General features: G+C 43.1%; 1 protein-coding gene across 1 annotated transcript in view; it reads right to left on the bottom strand.

Moving 5' to 3' along the window:
- Positions 1–3,230: 3,230 nt before the first annotated feature.
- The window catches only part of LOC130113862 (uncharacterized protein DDB_G0290685-like), a 36,946-nt gene continuing 19,968 nt past the window's right edge, over positions 3,231–20,208 (bottom strand). The window contains exons 2-8 of the mRNA XM_056281539.1: positions 8,225–8,416; positions 7,886–8,067; positions 7,305–7,428; positions 7,083–7,196; positions 6,881–6,967; positions 6,572–6,744; positions 3,231–5,482 (exon numbers count right to left, since the gene is read on the bottom strand). Coding sequence (XP_056137514.1) covers positions 3,841–5,482; positions 6,572–6,744; positions 6,881–6,967; positions 7,083–7,196; positions 7,305–7,428; positions 7,886–8,067; positions 8,225–8,410 — 2,508 coding nt within the window. The 5' untranslated portion in view covers positions 8,411–8,416 and the 3' untranslated portion in view covers positions 3,231–3,840. The remainder of the gene's footprint in view (positions 5,483–6,571; positions 6,745–6,880; positions 6,968–7,082; positions 7,197–7,304; positions 7,429–7,885; positions 8,068–8,224; positions 8,417–20,208) is intronic.

The following is a 20,208-nucleotide window of genomic DNA, read 5'->3' as shown; positions in this document are numbered from 1 at the left end:
GTTGAACTTCCAACATTTGTTTGAATAAGTTCTTCAGTTTTTTAGGCTTAACATAAAGATGGATAACACTGTGGTCAGTTAGTGGAGCAGCAGAAATATCAGAGTTGACTTCAAAACAATGTGTATACAGAACACCAGTGTCAAATGTAGAAACGTTTAAAGACAGTATGGAAGAATTAATGAATAGGCTACATGAAAGTAAAACTTTTATAATCTGTGGGGATTTCAATATTGACCATCTAAATGTATCTAAACATAAAACAACATCAGATTTTTTTGGATGCATTATATAGCAGAGGGCTAGCATACCCATTGATGACCAAGCCCAGTAGAATAACCTCGAGTTGTGCAACATTAATTGACAATATTTCTGTAAATATTATGGAGAACAATGTTAAAAGTGGTCTAATAATAAATGACATAAGTGACCATTTACCTGTATTTCTAACATATGATTGTCAAATAAAGAGAAATAAGGAGGAAAATTACTATAAATATGTAAGGGTAAGAACCGATGAAGCAATAGACAAATTCAGGAATGACCTCTTAAAAGAAGAGTGGAAAGGGGTGTATGTAGAAGAGGTAAATGCTTCTTAAGAGATGTTTCTAAAGAGCAACTTATCGCTATATGATTCACATTGTCCAACAATGCCATACAAACATAAACGTAGCTATAATAAAAAAAAACCTTGGATAACAAAGGGCTTACAAAATGCATGCAAAAAGAAAAAGAAACTTTACAGAGACTCCATAAAATTTAGCACAAAGACGGCTGAAAAGCAATATAAGGTTTATAAAAATAAGTTGACAATGATATTGAGACAAACTAAGAAAGAATATTATAATAAAATGTTAAAAGAAAATCAAAATAACATTAAAGGTACTTAGAAAACATTAAACAATGTAATCGGAAATAACTCCGTGTCTACAGATCTGCCCAATCAGTTCATCAATGACAATAATAAGGTATAAAAACATGAATGAGGTGGTAAATGAATTTAATTCCTTTTTTGTTAATGTTGGGCCTAATCTTGCAAATTCCATTAAAAAACTTAATGATGGGCAAGTAGAAGGTGGCCGGAATGGGGGAAGTAAAGTGCTACTGTCTATGTTTCTAGGAGAGGTGAGTGAAAATGAAATTAGATCCATTGTAGAAAATCCAAAAACAAGACACCAACTGACAGTGATGGGATCGACATGATTATTGTGGAAAAGACTATTGACTGCATAATCAAACCTCTAAGCTAAATTTTTAATCTTTCTTTTGGCACAGGTATTTTTCCAGACAGAAAAAACAGCAAAGGTTATTCCACTTTTTAAAACGGGAGATGAACACAGTTTTACTAACTATAGACCAGTGTCTTTGCTTTCACAATTCCCCATGGTGCTTGGAAAACTGTTTGTACAAAAATAAGATGCTTTTCTTGAAAACAATAAATTGCTGAGTGAGAATCAATATGGCTTTCGGGCAAATCGATCTACGTCTTTAGCATTAATGAAAATAATGGAAGAGATTACAACAGCAATAGAGTGTAAGAAATACACAATAGGTGTATCTATTGATTTAAAAAAAGCATTCGACACAATAGACATTAATTTCTAAATTACATACATATAGTGTGGGAGGAGAACTTGGTTAAGCAGTTATTTAGATAACAGAAAACAATTTGTGCAGTTTGCTGGCAATACATCTGAGTGCATGAAGATTGGATGTGGGGTCCCACAAGGCTCGGTGTTGGGGCTGAAACTTTTCATTTTATATATCAATGACATATGTGAAGTGTCAAAGATATTGCAGTTTGTTCGTTTGCAGATGACACTAATTTTTTTTTTTTAGTTCAGGGGATGATTTAAAAAGTTTAGCAGAAAGCATTGTAAATGAAATGGTCAAACTGAAAAGATGGTTTGATGAAAATAAGTTGTCATTAAATCTGAGCAAAACTAAGTGTATGGTTTTTGCTAAACAGAAAAAGGATGAAAATGTTTTATTGTCTATAGATGGAGCTGATATTGAAAGAGTTTCTGAGTTTAGATTTTTGGGTGTAATAATGAATGACAAACTGACATGGAAATCTCATATAGCATATGTAAAAACAAAGGTCAGGGCTCTACACTAACTTTTTGCATTGGTTGCACTGGTGCGCCTAACTTTTTTGTTTAGGTGCACCAGCCCAAAATTTAGGTGCACCCACATTTTTCATTGCGTCGCCTTTGACACCAAAAGGTCTCCTTTTTATCGCTCTTCTGTCATATAATGTGAATGATTATTTAAAACAATAAGGTGTAGAAAAAGCTTGTCTTTATTTTAAACACAATATATATATATATATATGAAGAATATATAAAGAAAAATAAAGTGTTTAAAGTGCTACACTGAGCTTAAATTGAACATTTAAAACATTTAAACATTTCCAAATAAAAGTGTTGGTGCTTTTAATGAAAAAACTTTCAATGGCTCTACCTCTCTTCAGTTTCACTCGTTTTGTCGCGTAGACCTATAGGCTATTATTTTCCCGTTCAAGTTCTCTGGCGCTCAGCCTGCTCAGGTCGCTCGCATTTTTTGAACTGACACTACTTAGAGCAGTGAAAAGGACCACAGCCAATCAGAGGCAAGGACCCGCCCGAGCTCTGTCTCTTATTGGTTTAGACCACGATACCATCAGGAGAACGCAGAGCGATGCTGCGCTTGCGAAAGAGATTTCAGTGTTCACCCGAGCAGCATCGGCTGCACCAGTGTGACCTATAATTTTTTTCAGTCGCACTCTTAAAAATTTTGGTCGCACTCTCGAGCCCATAATATGGGCTGTGCGGTGTATACTGGGTGTAATAATGAACAGCACCCATCAGTTGGTTCAGAAAATAAGCCATGAAATGACACATGCTGCCATTTTTAAATTCTGGGTGTAGCTTAAGGGAAGTCTTACACCTGTTTAAATGATGACGTGAACTTCATGATTCTTCTCCAGATTGTGATGGGTTGTGTTTTAGAACAGGGCTCTTCATATTTGGTTGGCTCCCACTGGGATGTTTAGTGTTTTCAGGGGGTACATTGCCCCTCCTGAGTCAACCGTGCACGTGCGCAACTCACATCTATGTTTGAGTCAGATGGGGCGGCAATAGTGTCAAAACCAAACCATTAGGTCCAGGTCAAGCATACCTTCATCATCCCTGAGGGACAGTTTGTTGCACAGCCAGCAGTAATGCAGAACCATTTCATTTCATTTGCTTTATTTTGAACGTGAAAAAACAACAACACAAAAAACACAAAAAGGATATAAACAAAATAATATTAAAGTGAAGTGAATAAACCTATGCAACAAAATCAATAAAATTATCATAAACAACACAAATTAAATATAACATGTTCACAAAGGAGTAGGAGGAAGTATAAACTTATTTAAGCCTACCCTTTCTGCACTACTCATCAATTAATTCATCATATTTATCTTATATACAGTTTATAAACAATTGTCCATCAGACAAATAACAGTAAATAAAAGGCTAATTGTAGCCGGGACAAATGAGTTCTTGAGTCTATTGGTCCTGCGTGTTGGCAGGTTGTATCTGTTGCCAGACGGAAGCAACTTGAAGTCCTTGGACAGGGGGTGGCCAGGATGAGCCAGGACTGACTGGACATTCTTACATACAGCTTCCTGCGTCCAGCTGTCTCAGTGCAGGTATGTCAGAAGATGTCCTCACAGGAAGAAGACTCAGGGGCTCTGATGAGAGTGCTGACACCGAGCACATCTAGCTTCAACATTCACCTGACTATTTAACATTTATATGTAGGCTCAATATTTACATTTAACATTTATACATTTATGTTACATGTCTATTGGGTTAGAGGAGTGTGCAGCATAGAGGACCTGCCGAGGGGCGAAGGAGAGGGGATGAAAGTGAGGAGGGGGAAGGAGGAGTAAGAATATTAGCTTTTGTTGGTGGGGATATCAATGTGCTCTGTTTCATCTTGTCCTCTTTGTTTTGCTCCTCCGCCTCCTCTGCTTTCTCCTCCTTCCCCTCTTCTTCATCTTTTCCTTTCCTCTTCCTACTTATCCAACTCTTTCTCCATCTTCCTCTTCCTCCTTTTCTTTTACTTTCTCTTTTCAACCCTTCATCTTTTTCTCCACCAATTTTGTCTCTACATCCTGCTCCTTCACTTCTCATCTGCTCCCCTCCTCCATTTTCTCTTCTGTCTCCCTTCTTTTCAACTTCTTCTCTTTGGATGAGCCCCGCTTTGTTACTGTCCCCAGTGTATCCCTTATATTCATCATTTTCTCTTTCGATGTTCCCTTCCTCTACACCATCTTCTCTTTTGATGTTATCTTCCTCTTTAACATCTCCTCCTTCGATGTCACCCTCCTCTTTATCATCTCCTCCTTCAATGTCACCCTCCTCTTTATCATCTCCTTCTTCGATGTCACCCTCCTCTTTATCATGTCCTCCTTCAATGTCACCCTCCAATTTATCATCAACTCCTTCAATGTCACCCTCCTCTTTATCATCTCCTCCTTCAATGTCACCCTCCAATTTATTATCAACTCCTTCGATGTTACCCTCCTCTTTATCATCTGCTCCTTCGATGTCACCCTCTTTTTTATCATCTCCTTCAATGTCACCCTCCAATTTATCATCAACTCCTTCGATGTTACCCTCCTCTTTATCATCTCCTCCTTCGATGTCACCCTCCAATTTATCATCAACTCCTTCGATGTCACCCTCCAATTTATCGTCTCCTTCGATGTCACCCTCCTCTTTATCATCTCCTCCTTCGATGTCACCCTCCTCTTTGTCATCTCCTCCTTCAATGTCACCCTCCTCTTTATCATCTCCTCCTTCAATGTCACCCTCCAATTTATCATCAGCTCCTTCGATGTCACCTTCCTCTTTATCATCTCCTCCTTCGATGTCAACCTCCTCTTTATCATCTCCTCCTTTGATGTCAACCTCCAATTTATCATCAACTCCTTTGATGTCACCGTCCTCTTTATCATCTCCTCCTTCGATATCACCCGTCTCTTTATCATCTCCTTTGATGTCACCCTCCTCTTTATCATCTCCTCCTTCGATGTCACCCTCCTTTTTATCATCTCCTTCAATGTCACCCTCCAATTTATCATCAACTCCTTCGATGTCACCCTCCTCTTTATCATCTCCTCCTTCGATGTCACCCTCCAATTTATCATCAACTCCTTCGATCTCACCCTCCTCTTTATCATCTCCTCCTTCGATGTCACTCTCCTCTTTATCATCTCCTCCTTCGATGTCACCCTCCTCTTTATCATCTCCTCCTTTGATGTCAACCTCCAATTTATCATCAACTCCTTTGATGTCACCCTCCTCTTTATCATCTCCTCCGCCATTAGAATCTGTGAGGGAGGTCATGGGGTTCTGGTCTTGCTGGTTGCAGGTTTCATTGATCTCAGACCCCCAAGACAACTCCGAGAGTGGGCAGATGGACATGATGTCAAAGGAGTCCATCACGCTGGATACAAAACAAATAATGTATCAATCAATGAATGAATCAACTGGCGAATAAATCAGTGAATGAATCAATGAATCCACATCAATATGTCTTTATGAATTAAACACCTTAAAGGATCAATCCTTTCTGGTCTTGCTTTTATAGTTTTTGCCATTGTGCATATCAGTTATGATATTTTAATCACCAGCTTCATTTTTGTGATTTTGGACACAGGACCACAGCGAGACGCAGCTTTAAAACAGCCACTTATGATACAACTGAACACAAGCTTGAACCCGTCCTTTAAGCTAAAAAACAAAAAACAAAAGAAAACCTAGTGCCTGAGTTACACTGTGTTCATGATTTCCCATTATCTATGACTTTTAATTTGCACTGGCAGCGTAGTTAGTTGATGGTTACTGCTACCTAGGGTATTTAAATAGACTCATCATTTCTGAAAGCCCAGGGACTGGCGACACTCAAGGAACACGTCGTAGGAGATGTCGGACGAGGCAGGAACATAAAATAAATTCTGACATGCTAGACTTTATGTCGGGGTGTCGTGGAGCGTCCAGACGCCACATCGCTGTTCTTCCATCATGTCACACTACACGGGGTCAAGACCCCCATTCGTCGTTCCTGATGTTCATAATCAGGCCTGATGCTGAAAACTTGCTGGCAACGACAGAGTCGTGTCAAAATCGGGCTGAATTCGTGTAGTCTGATCTTGGCATCAGATGAGTGGTGGCACATTTCTCCTACTAACTTTGTGTCCAGAATAACTGACGCAACTTTCTGGGATCTCGGGGTAGTTTTAACTTCTGAATATGTGGTGAGATAACTGGGTTCAACTGGACTTGTTAAAACATGTCTGGCGCTCATATTCACTTGCCCCATAAGACGCTGTTGTAAAGCTGAGGCCAGCGGTGGCCCCGTGTTCAAAACCTTGACAATGTGACAATGAAGTTGGTGAGAAAAATATCACTACTGATATGCATGATGGAAAACTAGAGAAATAAGACCCATGTTATAAAAGAAATAGAATTAGCATTTAAAATGGACATCTATTTACACACACACACACACACACACACACACACAGTCACTCACTAGGAGCTGTGGTGGTAGCCCATAGCAAGGTGGGTCATGCTGAGGAAGCGATGTCTCAGAGCTTGGCTGGGGGTGATTCTCTGGGCAGCATCCAGGTTGAGCATTCTTTTGAGCAGATCAACAAATGCCTGGATGTCTTCCTCCTCGTGCTCGCCTGCCCCCTCAGGTTTGCACTGGATTTAGAGACCACACAAAACACAAGTCAGTCAAGTCAAAAGAAAATGCCTGGCTCATGTTAAAGGAGCAAAGTGACGGTTCTCAACTGAGTCATCACTTGTAGAATAAACCAGTACCAGCGGTACCACTTACCTTCAACAGGACATCAAGGGAGCCCAACCTAAACCTGCTGGGGCACCTGGGCGATTTTCCTGTGTCCCGGAAGTACTCCCATGGCAGCTAAAAGAAATAACAAACATGCGACAAGTCTTTGAAACCTTTTCAACAATTTCACTTGTTCCTTATCTAATGTGTTTTTTGACCGGCTGAAGCCGGAAGTTGTATGATACACTACCTTGAGCCTCCAAGTTTGATGTTTTGAGTCCCTGGTGAATAAACACCTCGTCCTCAAACCAGCATCCAACAAGTGATCTGCTGGCATGCCTTGTGTTGCCACAATGGCTCTCATCTGGAGAGACAACACAACATCACATTAACCCACCTTCAGCTTCAACAATGGGTTGTGATATTCTGTCTGTGTGATGAAGCAACTGGTGAGGGACATCAGGTGACTTACCATGTCAAATTCTTTCCAAGAAGGGTAGAGGTTCCTTCCCAAGAACATCGCTGCCATTACACAGCCAAGGGACCACATGTCTATTGCCTCTGAGATGGGGAGGCCCAAGACAACTTCTGGTGCCCTAAAGGTGGGGAGACAAGGACCAAACAAAGACAGCAAACATTACCAAGGACCCACAAAACAAAATCACACATTTGTAGATGAATTCACCCTTCACTCACACCTGTAATAAAAGACGGTGTAGGGAAGAGTGAAATTGCTTTTCCTAAGCTTGATATAGTTGTTTTCTCCATTTGTGTATCCGCTGTATGTTTTAACATGATTTTGTGATTGTGGTGTGCTGTCTTGGCCAGGTCTCCCTCAAAAAAATAGATTTTCAATCTCGAGAGACCTTCCTGGTCAAATAAGGTTAAATAAATAAATGAACAAAAATCAGTACTAAATGTCCTCGCCAGCTGAGAATGATCAGATCTAACGTTTATCCTCATCAATATGGAAGAATAGCACAACTGTAGCTTCTGGTTTCCAGCAGAACTGCAGACACACTGCTGGACACTTCAGGTCTAAGTACTACTCACCTGTAACCAAGAGGCTGAAGGATGCTGCCACGCTGAACCTCAGAGGAGAGAACAGCCAGACCAAAATCAATCAGCTTCACCCTGAACGGCTGATTGACTTGGTCAACCAGCATGATGTTGTCTAGTTTCAGGTCTGTGTGAATCAGCCCGATGCTCTTCAGAGCTTTGAAGGCGGTGGCCAGCTGGAGATGGAGAGGCAGACATAAGAGATGACTTTCCACACTCACACATTGGCAGAGTTTTGAATGTTGGGCACCGTGTCATATTCTGTCATTAATTTTCCTAGTAGATTCAAGGTGTGCAAGACGAACAACCCGAGAGTTTAACGGGTCACTGTACCTGTACTGTGATGGGACGAATCTCATTCAGAGACAGAGGTTTAAAGTGTGTCTGTCTCATGTAGTCGAGGAGACTCATGTGTAGCTGTTCAAACACCAGACACGTGAGTCCGCGATAGAAAAAGCCTTCATGGAAGCGGACGATGTTATGAGTGTCTGGATCAAGACTCCTGACCACTTTCAGCATGGCCAGCTGTGGATACACAAGTTAGAGAGGTTCATACAAAGTACTTATACTAAATATAAATACTTATACCAGCTGTTCACGTCATACATTTTGATGAGACAGGTTTGTTTTTTTTTGAAATTTTTCCTTCTTTTGCTCCCTGGTTGTATTTGGCCGATTACCCCACACTTCCGAGCCGTCCCCGTCACTGCTGCGCCCCCTCTGCCGATCCGGGGAGGGCTGCAGACTACCACATGCCCCCTCCAATACATGTGGAGTCGCCAGCCAGTTCTTTTAACCTGGCAGGAGCCCCGACCGACCAGAGGATGCGCTAGTGCAGTGACCAGGACACATACCCACATCCGGCTTCCCACCTGCAGACACGGCCCGTTGTGTCTGTAGGGACGCCCGACCAAGCCGGAGGTAACACGGGGATTCGAAGCAGCGATCCCCGTGTTAGTAGGCAACGGAATAGACCGCTACGCCACCCGACGCCCCTGAGACTAAATATTTTAGCAACAAAAACAGACGTTAAAACAACATTTTAGTCAGCCTACTCATTATTTTGTAGGCTGAAGTCTTTACCTCCTTCTCAGCCTCCAGAGCATACTTGCTCTTAGTTTTTAGGATCTTAACAGCCACGGTCTCTTTTGTGGGTAGTTTGAGACACTGGGCCACTTGTCCAAAGCAGCCCTCTCCTAGAAAGCTCATCAGCAGGTAGTAGGAAGTACTGCTAGGCAGAACATAATACTGAAATTCCTTCACGTCTGAGGTGGATTTCTCTGATGAGGAACTCATTCTTGTTTCACAAATCAAACAATCTGCAGTTTACACGTTATACGTCTTCACTCGTTCACCTCCACATGCGAAATGGTCAGTTTCCAGATGAGCCAGCTTTAAATAGGCTCTCTCACTAGATTCTAGAATCCATCCATCACAAGAATTCTAGAACCTGTCAGCAAGAAAATACAACCAGGGACCAATAATGCAGATATATGAAATTAAAAACTATTGACAATGAACTGCTAAATTATTTAATAATTGCTGCTCATATTGTTTGTTTGTTTGTTTGTTTGTTTGTTTTGTTTTGTTTTTTTGTTTTGGTTCAGTTTTTCTGACATTAAAACATAATATTTCACCACAACGATAGAAAGATACATAGATAGATAGATAGGTAGGTAGGTAGGTAGGTAGATAGATAGATAGATAGATAGATAGATAGATAGATAGATAGATAGATAGATAGATAGATAGATAGATAGATAGATAGATAGATGCCTAATCGTCCTTACTTAATGAATTTTTTTACCACACAGTCTGTACAGCCAAATACAAGTTCATCACATCAGAAAACAAGTTTATCTTCATACTTACACATACAGTATGTGTATTTAGGGGGGGGATTTTGTCCTTCTTTTTCTCCCTAATTGTATTTGGCCGATTATCTAATTTATCTTTGGTCAGTTATCTAACTGTATCTAACTATGGACGTATGTATTATGTATACAGTATGTGACATACTGTTTACATAATACATACGTCCATAGTTAGATACAGTTACATAGTTGTTACACACAACAACTGTGTAACTGTATTAATGGTCATGCACAGTTATATGTTGTATGTTGTGTTACACACAACATATAACTGTGCATGGCCATTAATAAGACACATGGACGAGCGTTGTCACCGGGGTACTTTATTTAAAGCTGCTGTGGCAAAGGGGACAGAACTTCAGTCAAAGCAGGCTTTTTTTTTTCCAGGATGTCGGCCTTTATCTGCAACCAGATGGGAGGAATGTGAAGAACGGGTTGAGGGGCCATCAACAGCTCACGCTGCATCAACAGCAGCATCACATCCCAGATACCAAGTTACAGCAGCGACACTATCTACCTTGTTATACAGCAAGTGCTCTACAGCAACAACACAGAGACGTACCTACAAACTACTCCTGTCTGTCTGTCTGTCTGTCTGTCTGTCTGTCTGTCTGTCTGTCTGTCTGTCTCTCTCTCTCTCTCTCTCTCTCTCTCTCTCTCTCTCTCTCTCTCTCTCTCTCTCTCTCTCTCTCTCTCTCTCTCTCTCTCTCACTCACTCACACACACGCATATGTTTCCTAATTTTGTTGGATAAATGTTTCAAATCCACAATTTCTTTGGGTCCAAGTCATGTCTCCTCCAAACATCAAGCATGGGAAACAGAAAAGGGAATTCTTAAGCTACACTTGCCGTTAGCCAGTCCTTTCATTGACACCAAGTAACACAAACTTAGATTTTGTCATTTGTCCTTTTGTGTTATTTGGACATCGTTTGGACGCTGCTACACCAGTCTTTTCGCTTTCAATTTTTCCTCTAAAGACATTGAAGAAAATGGACGATAAATTAAATATCCACCTCCTTCATGCTAACACTCACGCACATGCACAGAATAGTCAACAAACTTTCACCTGCACCTACCAGCAATCGGGTGAAAAGTGTCAAGTTGTACATATCAAGTTACATCCACAATTATGAGGACTCATCCTCATAACATGCCATTGTCAATAGCACGTGCCAACAAACAGGAAATTGGTATGACCGCTGCAGTAGAAACCGGAAGTCAGTGGACTACAGTTATGCACAGAGCCTAGTGGGAAGCTGGATGTGGGTATGTGTGCTGGTCGCTGCACTAGCGCCTCCTCTGGTCGATCGAGGATCCTGTTCGGGGGGAAAGGGGAAACTGGGGGGAATAGCGTGATCCTCTCACGCGCTACTTCCCCCTGGAAAAACTCCTCACTGTCAGGTGAAAAGAAGCGGCTGGCGACTCCACATGTATCGGAGGAGGCATGTGGTAGTCTGCAGGCAGAGGGGGTGGAGCAGAAGAGTGGGGTAATTGGCTGGATACAATTTCGGAGAAAAAGGGGGGGGGAATCCAAAAAAATAAAATCCCCAAGTAAGGCAATAGAGAAAACTTATGCTCAGACTATGGAAATACTACAAGCCCATTTCTCCCTGTAACCCACTGTGATATCTGAAAGATATGGCTTTCACAAAAGAAATCAAGTGGAGAGGAGACAACAGCACAGTATATTGCAGATCTGAAGAAAAAAAAACTGTCAGCACTGTGAGTTTTGAGCTTATCTGCAGGATGCATTGAGGGACAGGTTGGTCTGCGGCCTCAACACCAAGTATATACAGAAGAGACTACTAAAAGAAGCTGCCCTTACCTACCAGAAAGCGGTGGACATCGCCATCTCTGTAGAGACGGTGGCAAGGGAGTCCCAGCCGCTTACCAGCTCCATGAAGGTGAATGCCACGTCCCTCATCAACTCCAGGGAGGACATGCACCCGGAGTGGTAGTTCAAATCATACTGAAAGTGACTGCTTCTACAAAGATCAGATCTGCCACCGCCCTAATAAGAAAGGCCACGTTTCACGCACATGCAAAGAGAGAAGCAGGGAAATAAAGCTGCAAACACAGTGAGGGAGAAAAAGGAAAAGGAAGGAAAATTCAAAGACAGGTTAATAAGCTGGACACTAGTGCTGAGCCGAGTGACACTGATACGATACTCAGACGCTGAATTAGCCCTGAACATGGTAGATGTAGCTAATGATGGGATGTGGAGAAGAAATGTCATACAGCGGGACAATCCAGCCTCTTCTGCAATCTGGGTCAGGCCAGAAATAGAGGGGCAAACAGCAGAGATGGATCTAGACACTGGGGCAGCAGTCTCCCTTATTTCAGAGAAGCTGAAAGTGCCTACAACAACTCTTGGTGATTTCCCCAGTTCAGTGAATAGGCCACCCCCATCATGCCAATCGCAAAGAAAAAGGGGGTGTGTGCATCTGCAGGGATTTTAAAGTAACCATCAACCCCGTCCTCTGTGCTGAACATTATCCCATCCCCCAGATAGAGGACTTGTTTGCTTCTTTAGCGGGGCACCAGGGTTTCAGCAAACTTGATCTCTCAGGTGCCAGTCCAGGAGAGCTCCCACAAATACCTCACCATCACAACATACAAGGGAATGTTCCGTTACAATCAGCTGCCTTTGGGAATAACGCCAGCACCCTCTGTCTTCCAACGAGTCATGACCAAGTTGTTCAGGGGATCCTCAATGTGCACTCTTTTCTGGATCACGCCCTAGTAAATGAATGTGATGACACTGATCACCTGAAAAACAGTGCTGAGTCGCTTGGAGAAACTTGACCTCTGGGTGCAGCATGAAAAGTGTGAGTTTTTAAAAAGCTCACTGGAATACCTGGGACATATCGATGCCACAGGCCTCCACAAATCCCCAGAGGCCCCTGCCCGAATGAATGTAAGCCAGTGCCGCTCTTTTCTGGGATTAATAAACTATTATGGCAGATTTGTTCCAAACATGGCAACAAAACTCAGCCCCTTGCAAGCATTGCTACACAAGGGGGCACAATGGAAATGGTCTCTGGAGTGCGAAAAAGTGTTCTGTATGGCAAAAGAACAGCTCCTCTCAGAGAGAGTACTGACTCATTATGATCCCCAACTGCAGATCAGACTAGCATGTGATGCCTCGCCTTATGGCATGGGCATGGTGTTTTCTCATATGATGTCTGATTGTCAAGAGAGACGCATGGCGTTCGCCTCCAGAACCTTGAGCAAAGCAGAGCAAAACTATGCTCAAATCGAAGGGGAAGCCCTTGAAATATTTGCCGTATGCAAATTTCCTGCATATCTGTATGGGTGTCATTTCACCCTACTTACTGGCCACCGGCCACTGACAACAATATTAAGCCCCAGCAAAGCTATTCCGTCTGTCTATGGCAGCTGCTAAGCTTCAACGATGGGCCCTTGTATTAACAGCTCACAACTACACGATTCAGTACAGGAATGATCATGGCACGTGATCACACGTGATCATGGCAGTGCGGATGGCCTGTCATGCCTGCTGCTGCAGGTAGCACACAAGGACAAACCAGGTTCAGCGGATACAGTGGTGATACAGCACCTGGACTCCCTGCCTGTATTCATCACAGACATTTACAAAGAAACAAGGTATGACCCAGTGCTCTCTCAAGTGGTGGACATGATTTTGTCAGAGCAGTTTCCTGTGGTGAAAGGGCAGGACACTGCCTTGACACCCTTTTACTTAAGGAAAGATAAGCTCACAGTGGTCCAAGGGTACCTTCTGTGGGGCAACCAGGTAAATGTGCCCCCAAAATTGAGACAATTACTGAAAGAGCTGCATCTGGGGCACCCGGGAGTGGTTAAAATGAAAGCCATTGGTCGTAGTTACATCTGGTGGCCGGGGATTGACGCTCAGATTGAACAGCAGGCCAAAGTGTTTCATTGATGTCAATGCAGCCAGAAGTCTCCCAGTCTCTCCCCGCTGCATTCATGGCCATTGCTGGGGACGCCATGGCAGAGAATCCATGTGGATTTTGCTGGCCCTTTGGAGGGACGTATGTTTCTGGTTGTGGTGGATACCCACTCTTAAGCAGCTGGAAGTGCAGCTGATGGAATCCGCCACAACCTCTAAGGTGTCTAAGAATATTTCTGTTTTGAACAAAGCTAAGTACGTGTTCGATTACAAGGTAACGCGAATTCTGTATGGTTCACTTATTTTGCCATATTTTAGTTATTGTGTGGAAGTGTGGGGCAACATAAAGCCATTGGTTATATTACAGAAAAGAGCAGTAAGAATTATTCATAAAGTGGATCCACGAGAACAAACCAACGGACTGCTTATTAAGTCAGGATTAATGAGACTTAAAGATTTAGTTGAGCAGCAGACATTGTTAGTTATGTACAGGGCAGAAAGCAGAGTATTACCAGAAGATTTACAAAAAATATTTGTTTTTAGTTCAGAGGACGAGGACCATAGAAGGAAATTAAATTTTAAACATCAGTATTCACGTACTACTTTAAAGCAGATGTGTATTTTGATGTGGCATCAAACTGTGGAATTCTTTAGAGAACGATCTAAAGGGCTGTATAAATATCTTTCAGTTCAAGAAAAGGTATAAGGAAAGAATAATTAGGCAATATGGAGTTGTCAGGTAATGGGTTTTCAGTTATAGTGTATGGCTTATTGAGTCTTTTTAATTTCTCATCTTGCTGTAAGTATTAGCTGTTCAGTAACTGGCTGGCTGACAGACCATCTATTCTGTTGTTTATTTATGTTCGAGTAAGGGGCAGGCAAAGGAAGATTTTCTTCCCCCTGCTCCTTTTCAATCATGGAATGTGTAAATTGAGTTGTGTTTGATCATGAATTGCTTGTTTCTCTTTGGAGCTGTGCATTACCATGAGCAGAATAAGTAATAATGAAAAGAAATGAAATAACATAGCAAGTGAAATGCAATTAAGCAGTGGTCAATTCTAGACTTATGATTTGGCTGAACCATGAGTATTTAAATATCCCTGGATTTAAGTGTCTCCAAGCATCAGTCAGACCTTTGTTCGTTGCAAAAGTTATTAAATGTGTTGTTTGGGTGACTTGCAGAGTATCTAGAAGGATATTTATCATAAAAATCATCATGGACAAAATTAAGCATCCAATTATAACATTATCAGCTGAGTGTGTTAATTTAAGATGATCTAATTGTAAGCCAATTTGTTCAAAAAAATTTGTTTTCTTTGCTCTCGTTTTAGCCATAAATGTTGGATGAAAATGAATTTCAAATCGTCAAGGGTCAGGATATAAATCAGTCAATGACCATGGACATCAACTTTATGGACTATAATCTGACCCTGAACGTTTTTCAGCAGGATGGCGACCCCTGCTGACCTTGAGGTGCCATGGCTAAAATAAACTTGGTCTTCCCATTGTTTAGACCACAAATTAATATCTTCAAATTTAGAATGTGTGTCTTGTAGGAAAACAATGTTAGCATTCTTCCCTTTAAAGAATAAAGACAAACGTTTTCTTTTTATTATGTCTCTTACACCCCTTGCATTAACAGACATAAGAGAGATATCGTTTTTCAAATGAAGCATACAACACAAAACACAAAAAAATGAAGATGAATTATCTGAACTGTTATAGAACAAGAATAATGTTTTTTTTACCTAATATTTACTGTTTTTTGTCCTCCCCCCCTTTTCTCCCCAATTATACCCCTCCAATTACCCCACTCGTCCGAGCCGTGCCGGTTGCTGCTCCTTTTGAGCATCACACATTTAATTTCCTGCATTTTCTCTTTTTCTACATCAATTTATTGTGGAAATGTCTTATGTAAAAGAAAAACAACTTTCTAGGTAATTCTCTCATCTTACTCTTTTTTGCACCCAAAAAACTCTGTGAATCAAAGTAGTAGATGCATTTGAACTAATACAATACCCTTGGCACAAATTGGTCTGTAGCTGTACCTATTATGTTATCTCATGTGCTCGAAATTATCAGTTCCAAGTTCATTTAAGCTAACATAAACGTCTAGGGGCTACTGTTTGCAAGCGCTAGCTAGCTAGCTAGTGTAACCGAGGGTTTGTTGATGTCGCCTATACGGTATGAAACTATAAAATAACAAATACGGAGGCTCCACTTTCACACGAGGACCACTTTATTTGGATTCTTCCCCAACCGAACTCCACAGCAACAACACTGCGTACAGCACTTCCGCTCTCTTCAGCCTTCAAAATAAGAGCCCAAGGCATATACTGTGGCAACGGCTTATAACAGGAACTTAAAAATCAATAACAGCAAGTCCAAAAAAATAGGTTACATACCCCCTCTCCTACAAAAAGAAACGTCCTCGTTTCAAAACAGGAACACTATAAGTACAAAAACACAGGCTTGTCCAAAACATTATCAACCTGTCCTCCTAAATATACATATACAGCAGAAAACACACCCTGACACCAAAAAAGTGCATATCAATCTGCGAACCCCAGAAGTAACCCAACACCATAAGACAAAATCTTAACATAACATTATGCATGTTACCCCTCACCTCACTGTACAGTCTCAATAAAGTATGCCACACTATTCCCCATGTACACCAGAAAGTTCTGATACACCATAGCATCCAGACATACTATATACGTATGAGAAAAAAAAAGTACCATCACAGTAAAAAAAAAACATGTCAAGTGACCTCGACAAACAATCAACAGAAATTCCAACAGTCATACTTACTTGTCTGTGCTGTTTTTTGTTTTTTTTCTTCTCACAAACAGCTAACCAAACGTGACAAAGTCCTTGAAACGAACTGGTTTTCTCACAGTCCTCCCAGAACGAGAAACAGTCTGTAGTGGCTCACTGGTGCCTGTAATCTGAACAGTCCCTGTGTCACCAGAGGCCAGCGGCTCCTCATCGGTGCACGATGCTTAGCCACCGGGGCCTTGCGGGTTTGACATGGGATGCACTGCTCACACCACCGTTGAATATCTTTGAACATGAAAGGCAAGTAGCAAGTTTTTCTTGCACGTTCCCACACTCGTTCCACTGAGAAATGTGCCGATGCAGAGCCCCCATGCAGATGCTGCAGCACATCAGGGATAACCGAGGAGGGCATGACAACCTGACACAGAGCATCTCCGGTGAGGGGAGAGTTCACCGCCCTGCAGAGTAGTCCATTAACAACAGAGAGGCAGGGATATTCAGTCCATAATTTTCTAAGCCACCAGGAGCTACCTCTTATCCGCCCCTTAGCTGGCCGAGAACCACTCCTCTCCATCGAGTCCAATACCTGCCTAATATCTGGGTCAGCCCGTTGTAGCTCCCTCATTTCCGTTCCATCATGTGAAAGTGCATGCATGAAAGACAAATCCCGCGTCTCACTGCTCCTCTCCACACGCTGTTCCCCTGCGTTGAAGTCAGAGGTCTGGGGGTTCCCTGTGGATGTTTGAAGCAGCTGAGTGTCTGTTTGAGGAACACTTGGCCCTTCCTCTGAGCCTATGACATTCACTTGTGCTGGCTGCCGCGTGGTGACATTTACCACCCTGGGCTTGGGGTCCTGAGGACGCCATGAGAATGCATCAGCATTAGTATGCCATTGCCCGTCCTGTGTTTCCTCATTAGAGGGGCTCCTAGCAGGTCTGGGACCCCACCAACTTGGGGAGTTGGTTCGGTTGTTGTAGGGGGGTCCAGTAGCCCTGTTTCTCCTGGGGCCTCCTTCTGCTCGCCGCTCGCGCCAGCCACGGTCGGTTGAACGCCCTCTCTGTTCACCCCATGGGCGAGACTGACAGCCCTGCTCCCCACAAGAACACTGACCTCCACGTATTGGGTGAGGGGCTTTCCGTTCATCTTTCCAGCGGCTGGATCGCAGTCGGTTGTTTTCCTCTGTCATTTGTTTCATTTCCATCCTCATTTCCCTCATATCCGCAGTAAGTCTGTCCATAGCTCTGTACAAACCACCCCCATCAGATATGGAGTGCACCATAGCTACTGCACTGCTTTCAGTGGGAAGCTGGCGTACGTGGGTGTTGACATAGTCCATCTTTAGGGCCTCTTGGGCCACCTCACACCGGCCGGCGATGGTCAGGGCCTCATCCAAATCAGTAGTTCCCTGCTCGTGACATTTAGCTCTCAGTGCCGGGTCAAGTCCAGCCAGAAATCTGCGAAATTTCTCCTCTTTCTGAGCTATATCACCATAGCCTGGGAATGCCTCTTGAACTAGCTTGCTTATTTCTGCTGCATATACTTCCAGACTCTCTCCAGGAGCACGGAGGCGGGCAGAGAGGTTTGCTCTGAAACAGTCAAGAAAATGTCTTCGTCCGAAAGCCTCCTGCAATTTCTCCTTTACCTTAGCGTAATCCGCCTGAACGGCAGCTGGCAAGCTATCCCATAGCAGAAAAGCAGCCTTTGTTAGACGCGTTGGTAAAATCCTCACCAGTTCATAGTCAAAGTCATCGCCAGTGCCTCCAACCAGCGCCTTCACCGCCACTTCGTATTGTCTGGCCCAGCACGGGAAACTTTGTTTTTCCTCCCCGGAAAATGGCGGCGGGAGTTCAATCCTCACGTTGCTGGCGAACGGCTTTTCTCCACGTCGCTCTCTGTGGTTATAGTCCAGCGGATCCTCGTATTTCCACATGTTGCTCCTCGGTTATCTCAGAAGACAGCAGCAAGATGAGTGAAGTCTTCGTGCACACACCGCGCCGGGTTTGCGACACGACGAAGCTCCGCCGTTGCTAGCTGAGGCTAACTGAGAAGCTAACTGACTCTCCGAACCTTTCTCTTCGGTAATTTAAACGTTTCTTTTGCGGGACGTTGGCACAAGCATCCCACCGCTGCCACCAATGTAACCGAGGGTTTGTAGATGCCGCCTATACGGTATGAAACTATAAAATAACAAATACGGAGGCTCCACTTTCACACGAGGACCACTTTATTTGGATTCTTCCCCAACCGAACTCCACAGCAACAACACTGCGTACAGCACTTCCGCTCTCTTCAGCCTTCAAAATAAGAGCTCAAGGCATATACTGTGGCAACAGCTTATAACATGAACTTAAAATCACTAACAGCAAGTCCAGAAAAATAGGTTACACTAGCTAGCTAGTTCGTGAGGGGGTCTGAACTGATAACCCCAAACACAAGTTATAAACTGGATAGGGCTATAATTCATCCGGAAATACATAAGAAAATCTAATTCAGAAACCCCAAAGGTAAGAAATGGTGGTGTACTGGGCTAGACAATGGTATGACCCAAGCATAGGGGTGTATGAAATCATTGGAAAACAAGTATGGATGACATTTTAAGTAGTTCGACTGTCTGTGTTGTTATTTTACCTTTTTTGGCGAGGTAGTTATTATCATTCATGATATATTTTTTGGGGGGGGGGGCAAATTCACCTCTTCTAAATATTGAGGTGGACATGTCCCCCCTGACCCCCCCATAAATTACGCCTAAATTACGCTATTCTCCCAGTTCCCCCTCCCCCCTGAACAGGTGCCCCGACCGACCAGAGGAGGCGCTAGTGCAGCGACCAGGGCACATATCCACATCCGGCTTCCCGCCCGCAGACACGGCCAATTGTCTGTCGGGACGCCCGACCAAGCCAGTAACACGGGGATTCGAACTGGCGATCCCCGTGTCGATAGGCAACGGAACAGACCACTTCGCTACCCGAACACCCGTTTTTATCGTAGCAAAACCTTGAGCATATTAATTTTCCTAATCAAAACTCACTTGCTCGTAGGATTCAATATCCCAGGTTGGTTCTGGCTATGGTGTGACTCTCCATAGCAAGAAGGTCCTGGGTTCGAACCCAGGTCATCCCAGGTCCTTTCTAAGCTGAGTTTGCATGTTCTCCCCCGTACCTGCGTGGGTTGCCTCCAGGTGCTCTGTTTTCTCCTACCATCAAAAAGACATACATGTTAGGGTTAATACGCCTGCCTGTGCCCCCGAGCAAGGCAACGGGGGGGGGGGGGACTGGAGTTGGTCCCCAGGCGCTGCTGCTGCCCACTGCTCCTATACAATAGCATGGGTTAAATGCAGACGACAAATTTCATTGTAACCAAACAACTGTACAATGACAAAAATGAAGTAGCTTTCATCTTTCTTCTTCAATCACAACATCCCATCAGAAACAATGAGTCACAACAGTTCAGAGAATGAAAATCAATCCGTCAATTATTGCTGTGTACATGACCCAATGCAGACTACACTGCGATTGCAACTGTAAGATTAGGTATTCACTGGTTAATTTTGAGGAGAGAAAATGCTCTTAGGCATGCAAGAGTTTCCTTATGAAAGCTTCAACTGTCACGGCTGGTTGGGGTCTGTCCTCGTGTATCTCCTGCTTACTGGGCGCTGAACTGTATAGTTATCCTGTTGGAGCCTCTCCATCTCAAGCCGTGACAGTAACTTCACTCTATTCATGTTCGAGCATTGAGCCACTAGCTGCTTCTGAGTCAGTGTGGAAGTAGG

This window comes from Lampris incognitus, chromosome 6 (assembly GCF_029633865.1).
Source record: "Lampris incognitus isolate fLamInc1 chromosome 6, fLamInc1.hap2, whole genome shotgun sequence".
NCBI lineage: Eukaryota > Metazoa > Chordata > Actinopteri > Lampriformes > Lampridae > Lampris > Lampris incognitus.
Note: the sequence above shows the minus strand (reverse complement) of the source record. Positions and strands in the feature narration are given on the sequence as shown.